This window comes from Lagenorhynchus albirostris, chromosome X, assembly GCF_949774975.1.
Source record: "Lagenorhynchus albirostris chromosome X, mLagAlb1.1, whole genome shotgun sequence".
NCBI classification, from domain to species: Eukaryota; Metazoa; Chordata; class Mammalia; order Artiodactyla; family Delphinidae; genus Lagenorhynchus; species Lagenorhynchus albirostris.
The window spans coordinates 38,800,614-38,814,559 of NC_083116.1; the positions used below are offsets into that span (position 1 = coordinate 38,800,614).

General features: G+C 35.7%; 1 protein-coding gene across 1 annotated transcript in view; it reads left to right on the plus strand.

The window, feature by feature from the left end:
- NUP62CL (nucleoporin 62 C-terminal like) overlaps positions 1 to 13,534 on the plus strand; it is a 33,083-nt gene extending 19,549 nt beyond the window's left edge. Inside the window, exon 9 of the mRNA XM_060137944.1 lies at positions 12,761 to 13,534. Within this exon, the coding sequence (XP_059993927.1) occupies positions 12,761 to 12,852 (92 nt within the window). The 3' untranslated portion in view covers positions 12,853 to 13,534. The remainder of the gene's footprint in view (positions 1 to 12,760) is intronic.
- Positions 13,535 to 13,946: the final 412 nt, after the last annotated feature.

The following is a 13,946-nucleotide window of genomic DNA, read 5'->3' on the forward strand; positions in this document are numbered from 1 at the left end:
TGCTAAAACCATTGAATTTAAAATTGTTGGGGAACAGGATATTTGCATAGTCTCAAAAATATTACTCTACACATTACTTAAAAATTACAAAGGAGCAAATGTACCTTTGCAACAGTGCTGACAAGTACCACTTCAATCAAGTGATCAAATCTAATATCACCAATAGTGGGATAATGACATTGTTTGCCTCTTGATCTGACATGAGAAGTGCACAATATCCCATATGTAGTATTCTTTTTAAAAATGTTTGACCTGAGTCTAATAATAAGAAAATAATCAGACATTCTATGTGTGAGACATTCTGGAAGAAAATGTAGTGTTCTTACCAAAAATGTTTAACTGAATCAAGTCACAAGAAAATAATCAGTCTATGCATGAGACATTCTGAAAGATAATTGGCTTGGACTCTTGAAAAATCAGTCATGGGAAACCAAAAAATTCAAAACAAAAAAATTGAGAGGATTTTGTAGATTAAAAGAAATATAACAATCAAGTCTACCATATTAACTTTGATTAGATACTGGATTAAAGCCAAGAAGACATTATTTAGAACAATTGGGGAAATTGAATTTGGACTACACATAAAATATTAAGGAATTTTTTATTTTCTTATATGTCTTACTGTGGTTATGTAGGAAAATATTTTTATTCTTAGAAGCTGCATGCTACGTTATTTAGAGAAGTGTCATATCTCTAGTTCTGTTTCAAGTGGTTCAACCAAAATCATTTGTGGAGAGAAAAAGATGGAGCGATTTGTGGCAAAATGGTAACAGTGGGTTAATCCAGGGAAAGGGTATATAAGTTTGTGACTTTTACTATTCTCTCAACTTTTTAATAGATTTAAAATAAAAATTGGTAGAAAGTGATTTTTATAGACTTTTGCCTAAATATGGAATATATTGAGACCTCAGTAATTGAGACAAATGGGGGCTAGTTAGCCAATCAGAGTTACTACTTTTAAAGATGTAGTATGAAAATAATACAAATCTTGTGTGGCTTTATAGATTCCTCATTCTCTACATTAATAGAGGTCATCAACCATGAACTTCCTTTGCTTCTTTCCCTTCCAAACATACCTATATCATCATCATCCATCTTTACTTCTTTCTTTCCTGTGTTCTATTGCTTTTTAAACTGTGTTTTGAATCATCAGAGGGAAGTTAAATTCTATATTGCTTTAGTATTAATTACCTGAGAGGGAGAGGTTTCTGAGTCAGAAAGATATGGATTCAAGTCAAGGTATTACTACTTAATAGTTGTGTGAGCTCAACTGTTACTTAATCTCTCTGAGTCTGTATCCTTATTTTAAAAATGAGGGCCAATATTTACCTTTTAGGGCTTTTGTAAGGATTAAAGGAAGCAAAATTGAACTTTCCTTGAGCAGTGCCTGGCTCATGGTTGGTGCTCAGTAAATGACAGAAGCAGAACTGGTTGTCAGAGTTTACTGTACATAGGAGGGGCGGGGTAGGGAGAAGAACAAGAATGGTCATATGGTTCAAAAGGTAGCTATTAAATGAGTCTAGAGAAAGCAGTTCCGCATAGATTATCATTGAAAACCACTTACCTAGAGAAGTTGTTAAGAACAGCTGAGATGTGGGAGAATGTCAGTGGCTAGAAAACACTGAGGAATGAGATCATACAAAGTTTGACTCAGTTGTATTCCTCTCTGTTGCATATTTTCCTACAATGAGCGATGCTTCTTGGATAGAGTTGGGGGGGATGTCAAAATGTAATTAGGTAAAGAAAGATTATAGTGATTTTTTTTTCTCTTGGCTGAGATCCTCTTTGTCATAAATGAAATCTCAAAGGCTCTCAGCCAGTGTTTTCCTACTGATAAAATTAAGGTTGTTAGTGCTACAAAGAACTTACTTTATTATGTAAATGAAGAAACTGTGGTTCAGAGAAGTTAAATGACTTCCCTAAGAACACACAGTTAATTAGTGGCAGAGCTAGGACCAGAATCTAAATTTCCTAATTATCAGAACAGTATTCTTTCTACTGGTATGCTCTTAAAACAATTCTAATGTAGGCATCACTGGATGTAAAAACAAATCTTAATCATTTACCTAGCAGTAGAGGACATGGGTTTTCAAAGTATGATAATGGTAGTACTTGAGTAGGATGTAAGTTCTAGGTGTCTGAGTAAAGTTTCAGTCAACACAGGGTAAAAAGGGTAAGACAATGGAGAGTAATGATTACTTGGAGGTACTTTTCTGCTAAAATTTGAGTTGAGATGGAGGGGCAATGAGAGCTCATACAGGTTCCCAAATTAGATGGGGAAGCCATGATAATGGAAAAAAGCCTGGTGATTCTTGATACTGTGGGCTCCTTTTTTGCTGTTCCCACAAGGAACCTTTCCTTTTCATATCAGGAAAAGACATGATCAAGGAATGGAGAGTGGCAGGATTTAATCACGCTAAGAGAAGGGTTTTTTTTGTTGTTGGTTTATTTTACTTTTTAATAATTAAGGGGTCATGTCTGCTGAAATGGTCTGTGGACTGAGAAGTTTTAAGGTTAAACTTCTTAATGAGTCTCTTTATTCACATCCAAATAATAGTTATAAAAAAACTAATACATGTGTTATTTTAACAATAGAAATAATGTAATTTTTTTAATTAAAGAGAAATCTCTAACAGTAAGGTTTGTTTTAAATAAAAATGGTTTTAAAGCCAAAATCTCTATCTTGGAAGGTTTCTGGGAAATATTTTTATGATTTGATATCTTTAATGACAGTACAAATTTTTTTCTGCTATAAAACATAACTGTTATGCTATGTACTTAACTTAAAAATCAGCTTATCTTTAAAAGTGATTTGAAAATCATACACTACAGTTTATATGTTAAAATATTACACTGTCCAATCAACTTTTCAATATCTATGAGTAAGCAGAGAACCAGGCCCCTTTCTTCCTCTAACCCATATAGAACTGACTGATGGAACCAAACTAGGAAGAGATAAGTTTAAGGGTATTGAATTAAGGGAGTGTCTGAACATGTACTGCTGTTGACCAGTTTTAAAATTTGATACTTATCCATTTTTTAACATTTTCTTTGCTTCTTTTCCTCATGATTAATATAGCTAATTGAGAGTTAATAGTAACTATAGTCAAATACTAGTTCCCTCTCTTGTCTTTCTCTTTATACAAATTTACGGCATTATTTCGAGGTTGGCTTGATGGCAACGCTGCAGTCACACATCTGTCTTCTCAGTTGGCAGTCATTGAAACTGCAGCAACTCCAGCTCTGCTGGGACCACTTATGACAGAGTTGAAAGTCAATCTGAGCCAATTTGTTATTCATTTTAAATATATGGAGCTACTTCTTTTAGAGGAGGGAGGTAGGACTGAAGGGTAGGCGTTTTTTGTTTCTTCATATACCAAACCTTGTCATGTCCGTTAATATTTATCAAACACCATAATAAAGGGGTGGGCAGTGGAAAATCTTATGCAAGTCGTTATTTGAAAGTTCCTTGAGTATTTTCATGGCATTTGTTTCTTTCATGAAGTGTCCCAAAGCTTCATGACTAAAATGTATTTCATCCATAATCATTGCAGTCTCCTATGGGTTAGAGCCCCATAATTATTTAATAGCTGCTCACAACATTTAGACTGCTATTTATGGCAGAAGGAGAAGAATCTTCAGAGTAACTAAAAATGCCATAAGGAATTTTGTGGTATTTCTACAATATAGTTCTATTAGCAGTGGTCTGTGAACACCTTATTTACTTTTGGCATAAAACATACTTAGTCGTCTAGCGTGACTCTACTACCTTGCATAAAACGCCTTCAGAATCATTTTAGAGAAGCAGCTTTTTGTGATACGTCATAATCATACTTCATTTTCACCCAATGTTAATATTTATTGTTTGCGGGATTATTTTAAATTAGATTTTTCAGGGCCGGGCATGTTGTTATCTTTTTTTAAAAAATTGAGGTATATTTGACATATAGCATTATATTAGTTTCAGGTGCACAGCATGATTCAATATTTGTATACATTGCCAAACCATCACCACAATAAGCCTAGTCAACATCCATCACCTTACATAGATAGAAAAAAAAAATTGTTTTTCTTGCAGTGAGAACTTTTAAGATCTACTCTCTTAGCAACCTTCAAGTATGCAATACAGTATTATTAACTATAGTTACCATGCTGTATTTTTAAAGAAGCTTTGGTCCAGATAAGAAATGCTTTAAAAATTTTTTTTATTAATTACTTTCAGCCCTCTCATATCTGAAGAGTATCTAATGCCGACATGCCAAAAGATGCCTTTGGATTCCAATCAAAGTGTCTTCTTCCTAGTTCATCTTTTATAATAGAATCTGATTTACTGATTAAGCTGGTTTCTTTTACCTCTTCTTTTTCTGAAGTTCTTTGGGAAATCTTGGTGACATTGGTTGATCGATGAGGTCATCTCTTATGTTCTGGAGTATAATGTTCCACTTTAGATACTTGAGAGGCTCTTGATCTGTCAGAGATGTGGTAACAACACAAAGACTCACTTTAAAGGTCTGTTAAGCTCAACAGAGACAGGTACTTACTTGCTTCTTCCCATTGCAGTTAACTGAAAGGTATTTTATTTCTTTCCATTGTTTAATGAGCTACCTGCTCATCTCTGCTCCTCTTTACAGACAAAATAGATTTATTATCACACCATTGTTCCTTAATTCTAAAGAATTTCTTGTAGGTTAGATTAGGATACTGAGATTAAAAATGATCAAGACTTCGGCTTCTGTTAGGAAAGAGTGCGTGATGGTTAACATTCTCAGAGCTCCTCTTCCCAAACTTCCTTTCTATATGTAAATCCAGATTTGAAATACACTCAATACATCTGCAAAATTAGATTTCTCACTAATCCTCCTTATGTACATTTTGTGCCCAAGTGAATTTCCTCAAGCTGGAGAGTCTCCCCAGATGAATTATATGTAACATGATTTAAATCACTCCCAAATAGCAGAATTTATATTGTTTGTGAGGTATACAGATTTTTCTCCAAAGCAATTTTCTTCCTGTTAGTGACTAAAAACTATAAATATACTGAAGCCTTGCTATAACGCAGTTTTGGGGCCCACGCTCTGTGGCTACCTCATAGATAAAGTGGCCTGATAGTATTTCACCAATGAAATCTCCCCAGTTGGGATTCAGATAGGCCTGTCTTATTTTGAGCACTTCAGTGTTTGAAGGGACAACAAACAGTGTTATGATGTGGTGCCAGATAGTACTTTTTATTTTAAAATTTCCCAGCATTTGACAAACAGATGCACTGTAACAAAAAAGCGCTCTTAGATGGGAGTCTGAAGATAATGAGTCCTAGTGTCAATTTTCATTAGTTTTGGCCTTTGGAAAGCCACTGAACCTTCTTGAGTTTTTAGTTATTCTCTTCATCCTAGGATATTGTGGGAATCAAATAAGGTAATATGCATAGACATTTTGAAAACTCAAGTGCCGTATAATGGAAAGTGTTATTTTAGATACAGGTCAAAACCAGAGAGTAGTGACTCTCGATACAAAGCACCTACTATGTGCCAAGGTGCTGTGTTAATCAGCGTAGGAGGTGTAAACATCAGTGGCATGCACCTCTGCCTCGAAAAGGTTCAAAGTGCATGTGTAGGGAGCAGTAAAGAAAGAGAAACCTATCTTTAGTTGGTTCCCTAGAAGAGCTAGAATTTGAAATAAGACTTGAACAGTAAGTAACATTTCAACAGGATGACTGCCTGAGAACGACTTCAAATGCAATAATTCTACTATCTTGTCCCCCTCCTGCCCATGCCTCCAAGAACTCACGATACCTTCACCATCTTTTATTTTTGTTCCTTTCCTTTAAATGTATTTTTTATTAATTTTGTGTGAAGGGTAGTGCTATATACAAGAAGAGTGTCTTGTCATCACCAACTTTTTTTTTAAACATCTTTATTGGAGTAAAATTGCTTTACAAAGTTGTGTTAGTTTCTGCTGTATAACAAAGTGAATCAGCTATATGTATACATATATCCCCATATCTCCTCCCTCTTGCGTCTCCCTCCGACCCTTCCCATCCCACCCCTCTAGGTGGCCACAAAGCAACGAGCTGATCTCCCTGTGCTGTGCAGCTGCTTCCCACTAGCTACCTATTTTACATTTGGTAGTGTATATATGTCCATGCCACTCTCTCACTTCATCCCAGCTTACCCTTCCCCCTCCACATGTCCTCAAGTCCATTCTCTGCGTCTGGGTCTTTATTCCTGTCCTGCCCCTAGGTTCATCAGAACCATTTTGTTTTTAGATTCCATATATATGTGTTGGTATACGGTATTTGTTTTTCTCTTTCTGACTTAGTTCACTCTGTATGACAGACTCTAGGTCCATCCACCTCACTACAAATAACTCAATTTCGTTTCTTTTTATGGCTGAGTAATATTCCATTGTATATATGTGCCACATCTTCTTTACCATTCATCTGTTGATGGACATTTAGGTTGCTTCCATGTCCTGGCTATTGTAAATAGTGCTGCAGTGAACATTGGAGTGCATGACTCTTTAAATTATGGTTTTCTCAAGGTATATGCCCAGTAGTGGGATTGCTGGGTCATATGGTAGTTCTATTTTTAGTTTTTTAAGGAACCTCCATAATGTTCTCCAAAGTGGCTGTATCAATTTACATTCCCAGCAACAGTGCAAGAGTGTTCCCTTTTCTCCACACCCTATCCAGCATTTATTGTTTCTAGATTTTTTTTTTTTGCGGTACGTGTGCCTGTCACTGCTGTGGCCTCTCCCATTGTGGAGGTGATCTCCACGTCTTACTCTTCCACCATCTTGAAGGTCTCCCCCAACACCACCTTAATGTATCAGTGGTGAGATCAGGATGAGAATTCTCATGGCAGAGTGGAGAGCTTCGTATGTTTCTAGAAACACTGTTCTTCCCATCAGATCACAGTTAACAGTAAGAATTCAAGTATATTTATTCTGAGTGTTACTTTAGTTTCAATAACCTGGGAATCTTCTTAAAAGTACCTATGATAAGTGGGAGGACAGTGTTCTCTCTCTCTCTCTCTTTTTCCCCCTCCTTCCCTCTCTTCCTTTCTTCCTCCCTCCCTTCCCCTCTCTCCCCCTTCTTACCTCCTTATTCCACTTTTTTTTAAAATTATTTATTTATTTATGGCTGTGTTGGGTCTTCGTTTCTGTGCGAGGGCTTTCTCTAGTTGTGGCAAGTGGGGGGCCACTCTTCATCGCGGTGCGCGGGCCTCTCACTATCGCGGCCTCTCTTGTTGTGGAGCACTGGCTCCAGATGCGCAGGCTCAGTAATTGTGACTCACGGGCCCAGTTGCTCCGCGGCATGTGGGATCTTCCCAGACCAGGGCTCGAACCCGTGTCCCCTGCATTGGCAGGCAGATTCTCAACCACTGCGCCACCAGGGAAGCCCTTTATTCCACTTTTTGAATGAGAAATAAACCTTAATTAGGTTAAACTTCTGAGATTTCAGGGTTGCTTTTTTTTTGGGGGGGGTACATGGCCTCTCACTGTTGTGGCCTCTCCCGTTGCGGAGCACAGGCTCTGGATGGGCAGGCTCAGCAGCCATGGCTCACGGGCCCAGCCGCTCTGCGGCATGTGGGATCTTCCCGGACCAGGGCACGAACCCGTGTCCCCTGCATCGGCAGGTGGACTCTCAACCACTGTGCCACCAGGGAAGCCCCAGGGCTGCTTTTAAACAGCAGCCTAACCTAATACTGAAGTATATTCTACAGTAACTAAAACCTTAAAATCTGTCTTTGGCTTAGCAGGCATGCAACAATGAGGAAACCCATATTGGAAGCTGAAACGATGGCCAACCATATTAAGCAGTGAGAATAAATGTTAAAACTCTTGCCTCACATAAATTGGGGGTCATATTATGTGCATACTCAGCAGGCACTTCTAGAAGAAATTGGGAATCAAAACCTTGTTTGTGTGGGTTAGTTTTTTATACTAATTGAAATTTTTATTGAGGTAATTGTGGATTCACATTTAGTGTAAGCAATAATATAGGTCCTGAAGAAATAATATAGAGTTCCTATTTATAATTTACCTAGTTCTCCCCAGTGATAGCATCTTACAAAACTGTAGTACTGTATTGCAACTGGGGTATTAACATTGATAAAATTTGTCTTGTTCAGATTTCTACAGTTTTACTTGTGTGTGTGTGTGTGTGTGTGTGTGTGTGTGTGCGCGTGTGTGTGTTTAGTCATATACAATTTTATCCCATGTGTAGGTTTATATATCCACTTAACCATGTGTAGGTTATATCCACAACCATTCTACAAAATACCATACATATTCCCCTTACTACAATTCCACAATCCACCTTATTGCCACACACCACCCCTCCCACCATATCCCCCCTACTCCCTGTCTCCTAATTCTTGGCAAACCACTAATCTATTCTCCCTTTCTAAAATTTTGTCATTTCAAAATACTATATAAGATGAAATCATATAGCATGTAACCTTTAGGGGTTGGCTTTTTTTCACTCAGCATAATTCTCCAGAGATTCATCTAAATTGCTATGTGTATCATTGGTTTGATCCTTTTTGTTGCTGAGTAGTTTTCCATGGTTTAGATGTACTACAGTCTGTTTACACATTTACCTGTTGTAGTACATCTTAGATGTTTCCAGCTTTTGGCTACTTATGAGTAAAGCTTCTATGAATGTTTATGTACAGAGTCTTGTGTGAACATAAGTTTTCATTTCTCTTGGATAGATGCCCAAGAGTGCAATTCCTAGGTCATATGGTAGTTGCGTCTTTAGTTTTATTTTAAAAACGGTTACACTGTTTTCCAGAGAGACTGTACCATTTTACATACCCACCAGCAATGTATGAGTAATCTAATTTGTCTGCATCCTCAACATTTAGTATTTTCACTTTTTTTTTCATTTTAACCATTCTGCTAGATGTGTAGTGAGATCACTGAAGTTTTAATTTGCATTTTCCTAATGGCTAATGATGTGGAACATCTTTTCATGTGCTTATTTGTCATGAGTATATCCTCTTTGATGAAATGTCAGTTCTTGCCTTTTGTCCATTTTCTAATTAGATTTTTTTTTTACTGTTGTTTTGAGAGTTCATTATAGATACTAGTCCTTTGCTAGCTAGGTGGTTTGCATATATTTTCTACTACTCTGTACCTTGTCTCTTCTTAACAGAGTTGTTCACAGGACAAAAGTTTTTAAAATTAAGTCCAGTTTATCAATTTTTCCTTTTATGGATCATGCTTTTGGTGTGAAGTCTAAGAACTTTTTGTGTAGTCCTATATACCCCCAATTTTCTCCTCTGTTTTTTCCTACAAGTTTTATTGTTTTATATTTTATATTTAAGGCTGTGATCCATTTTGAGTTAATTTTTGTATAAGATGTGAGGTTTAGATGAACGTTTTTTTTTCCTCTATGGATATCAAATTGTTTTCTGGGATCTCTATTCCGTAGATCTATATTTCTTTCGCTCCACCAATACCACACTTTCTTAATCAATGTAGCTGTATAGTAAACCTTAATATCTTGGAGAGTAATTTCTCCCACTTTATTTTTCTCCATCAAGATTGTTTTAGCTATTTTAATTTCTTTGCATTTCCATGAAAATTTGCTGGGATTTGATAGGAATTACATTAAATTTATAGATCAATTTGGGGGAAAATTGACATCTTTACTGTGTTGATTCTTCTCATCCATGAACATAGTATGTCTCAATATTTATTTAGGTCTTCTTTGAGTTCTTTCATCAGCATTTTGTAATTTTCAGCACCCACATCATGTATATGTTTTGGTTTTGTCAGACTTATACCTAAGTATTTCATTTTATTTGTAGTGATTGTAAATGATATTGTGTTTTAAATTTTGGTTTCCACATGTTCATTTTTAGTACATAAAAACACAATTTTATATGTTGATCTTGTATGCCTGCTGAACTCACTTCTAGGAGTTTGGTATTTTGGGGTTTTGTTTTGTTTTTGATTCCTTGGGATTTTCTACATAAGTAGTTACATCATCTGCAAAAACGGACAATTTTGGTTTTTCCTTCCCCATCTGTATGCTATTTATGTCTTTTTCTCACATTACACTGGTTAGAACTTCAGAACCATGTTGAATAAGAGTGGTGAGAACAAACATCTTTGCCTTGCTTCTGAGTTTAGTCTTTCACTGGAAGTATGATTTTAGGTACAGGTTTTTTTGTAGATGCTTTTTATCAAATTGAGGTAATTCCACTCTTTTCCTGACTTTTTTTATCATTAACTTTTATTATTAATGAGTACTGAATTTTGTCAAATGCTTTCTCTACATCAATTGATATAATCATATGACTTTTCTTCTTTAACTTGTTGATATGGTGGATTACATTGACACATTTTTAAACATTGATTCAACCTTACATTTATGGAATAAATTCTACTTGGTCCTGGTTTCTAGTTCCTTTTATATGTTATTGGATTTGGTTTGCTAGAATTTTCTTGAGGATTTTTAAGTGTTTGAGAGTTTTTTTAATTGTTATTTTATATTGGAGTATACTTTATTTACAATGTTGTGTTAGTTTCAGGTGTACAGCAAAGTGATTTAGTTATACATATGCATATATCTATTCTTTTTCAGATTCTTTCCCATATAGGTTATTACAGAGGTTTGAGTTGATTTTTGTTCATAGTTAGTGGTAGGGGGTCAACTTCAGTTACATGTAGATATGCAGTTGTCCCTGTATTATTGGCTGAAAAAGACTATGCTTCCTCCCATTGTATTGTCTTGGCACCTTTGTTAAAAATGAATTGACCATAAATATAAAGTTTTATTTGTGGACTTCATTTCTGTTCCATTGATCTCTATGGCTATCCTATGCTATTACCATGCTGTCTCGATTACTGTAGCTTTGTAGTATGTTTTAAAATTGGGTGGTGTAATTCCTGCAATTTATTATTCTTTTTCAGATTGCTTTGGCTATTCTGGGTCCTTTGTCTTTCCATGTAAATTTTAAAGCTTGTCTATATCTACAAAAGTAGCCTTCTGGAATTTTCATAGGCATTGCATTGAATTTGTAGATCAATTTGTGGAGAATTGACATCTTAACAGTATTGAGTCTTTCAATCCATGAACATGGAATATCTCTTCATTTTTTTAGATCTTCTTAAGTTTCTCTTAGCAATGATTTATAGTGTCCAGTGTACAAGTCTTATAGTTCATTTGCTAAGTTTATTCCTGAGTGTTTTAATTCTTTTTTATGCTACTGTGAATGGAGTTGTTTTATTAATTTCACTTTCATATTGTTCAGTACAATTACTTTTTTAATAATGTCAAATGTATATGGCATAGTTCCCATCAAATTTTGACTATTACTAGCATTTTACTTCTAGTATGATGTATAATTTAATAGACCTGCAGGGACAATCACTGATGCATATCATGGGACCAGAACTCTGGGCAGTTAAGTGCTTAGGTGCAGTTTCTGCCCTTAAGGAATGAAACTCCTGAAAAATGTAAAGTATGTTAATACAGAGATAGTCTTGAGAATTCAATTTGAAACCATGACAAAATATTTATGGTAAGCCTCTCTTAATAATGCTGACTTGTGTTTTTCGACATTTCATTGATTTTTAAAAATGTTTATAAAAGTACTCTTTTGCATTTAATATGTATCAATCAGCAAATTAAGTAGTTTGTGCTTATGTTGACACTTTTGGCCTCAAGTTAATGGTTTGTTGTAGTGCTCATTTGTGTTTCTGTCACATTGAAAAATGTTATTCAGGGGTAAAAAATTGGTCCCTGCAGTTAGTTATTACAACAGAAAGGAGTTGTGTTTTCCCAGACTGTTCTCCTAGCCTTTCAGTAGACAACCATCATTTAAATCACTTGTTCTTAAAAGGTGTGATCTTACGGAATGCCTATATGTCATAAGATAGAATGAGGTATTATACTTCAAAAACTGCAAAACATTGGTTCTTTTCCAATTGGCTGAAGAAAATTAAAGTATATTGTTCCACATTTTTTAGTTTTTCTCTTGCGAAGTTTTCCGTAAATTTTTGGCACCAGTTATTGCTTATCAACCAGTGAGCATTAATGAATACTAAAACAAATGACCAAATTTATTTGTGCACATTAACAGAAAAACTCAGATTATCACACTTACTTCAACAGCTTATTTTTACTGCAGAAAGTTACTGTTCTATATGGTGAAACTAATGGTATTTTGTGTTGTTCTGCCCCTGAGCAAATTAAGGACCACCAAGTTAAATAAATCATTAGAAAGGAACTGAAATGTGAAAATATTCAGTGTACTACTTTGCTTATAGGCAGCAAAGACCTACCAAAATCCACACATTCAATTTCATGACTATCCTGTATGACACCTTTAGGCTGTAATGAGTAAAAAGCAGTTAACACTTCTCTTCAACAAAATACAAATGTCAGGTAGACTGTTACTTCCCTGAAAGCTAGGGAGAGCCAATCAAGAACAGTCTTGTGCAATAGTTTCCAACCAGACAGAGGCATGTTTTTCTCTTCCTCTGTATTTTCTAATACTTAAAGCTATTAAAATTGACATGTATGGGACTCCCCTGGCTATCCAGTGGTTAAGACTCCGCACTTCCACTGCAGGGGGCACGGGTTCAATCCCTGGTCGGGGAACTAAGATCCTGCAAGGCTCATGGCATGGAAAAAAAAAAATTGACATGTAAAGTTTTGTCAATCATAGGTTGAAGGGAGAATGTAAGTTATGTTCCTGGGATATTTTGTCCTCTGAGTAATGATGTGTGCCTTTTCCCCTTATAGGCATGCTGCAAAGGAATGTAGAAGAGATAGAAGTTTTCGAGCATCGTCATTACAGGGAGCAGGAATGCAATGTCAGGATTGCTTTTGATTGAATGACCCTATCTTCAGCATGCTGTTTTTGGATTATACATTACCTACAAATTTTGATGGTGTTTGTTAGAGTAGTATTTACAGTTAATATTTAATCTTTGGTGGCAATAAAGGCTGCATGTATTTTTCCCCCACTTAAGTATTGTGCTGTTGGCAATGATACTGTAGTTTGGCTTTTAGTATTAGCAACTCAAAACTATATCAGCTCTTCTGTCTAGACAGCAGCCTATTTGATGTTGACTCTGTGTGTGCAATTCATGGCTTACTCTGCTAGATTCCATATCTTACCGGCAGCACGCATTGTCCTTTTCACTCCAGCCAGATCATAAAGAAATGTTTGCCAAAAAATAGATGCCAACCAGTCTTGACTGGGTGCCTGTTAACATTCAACGTATAGTGTTAGCTACTGTAAAGTTTCTCTCGTCAAAAGAACTTACTGTCTACTTTGAGATATACTTAATGCCTGTCTGTATAAAAAAACAGTATAGACAATACAAGGAAGTGTGTTATGAAGTACAGAAAGTATGCTATAGAAATTCAGAGAAGGGAGGAAGAGTTAGGATGGATTTGGGACTTGATTTAGGTTATTTAAAAAAGGGTATGGTTCAGGCAATTGGTTTATTTTTGATGTCCAGATAATCTGGTGTTTTACTTGGTTTTAGCATATGATTTATAGTTGTGGGTTTTGTGTATTTGTTTATCTGTTTTTCAAGAAAAAGCATTGTTCTTAGCTTGGAAACAGTCTGATTTCTTGTGTTTCATGTTTTACCTAAGTCATAAATAAAGGCAAAGCTCTGAAAAATAAAAGTATAACACTAAAATAAACTACTTAAAAGTTTTTGAGTGACTAAAGCTTAATTGCCTGTAATTCCTGAGCTGAATTTCTGTTGTAGTGACTGAACATGAACATCCTGAAGGGTACATATTATGGAAAGAATATATTTTTGAAATGAGTATTAGTGATTTACATCACCTTATGAGTAAACCAAATATCAGAACTTACATGGCCTCTTTCTTTCCTACCCACACTTCTCAAAGTAGCAGCTTCTAATCAGGTAAGTTTTCATTACCTCTCAAAATTACAGAGACCATTTAA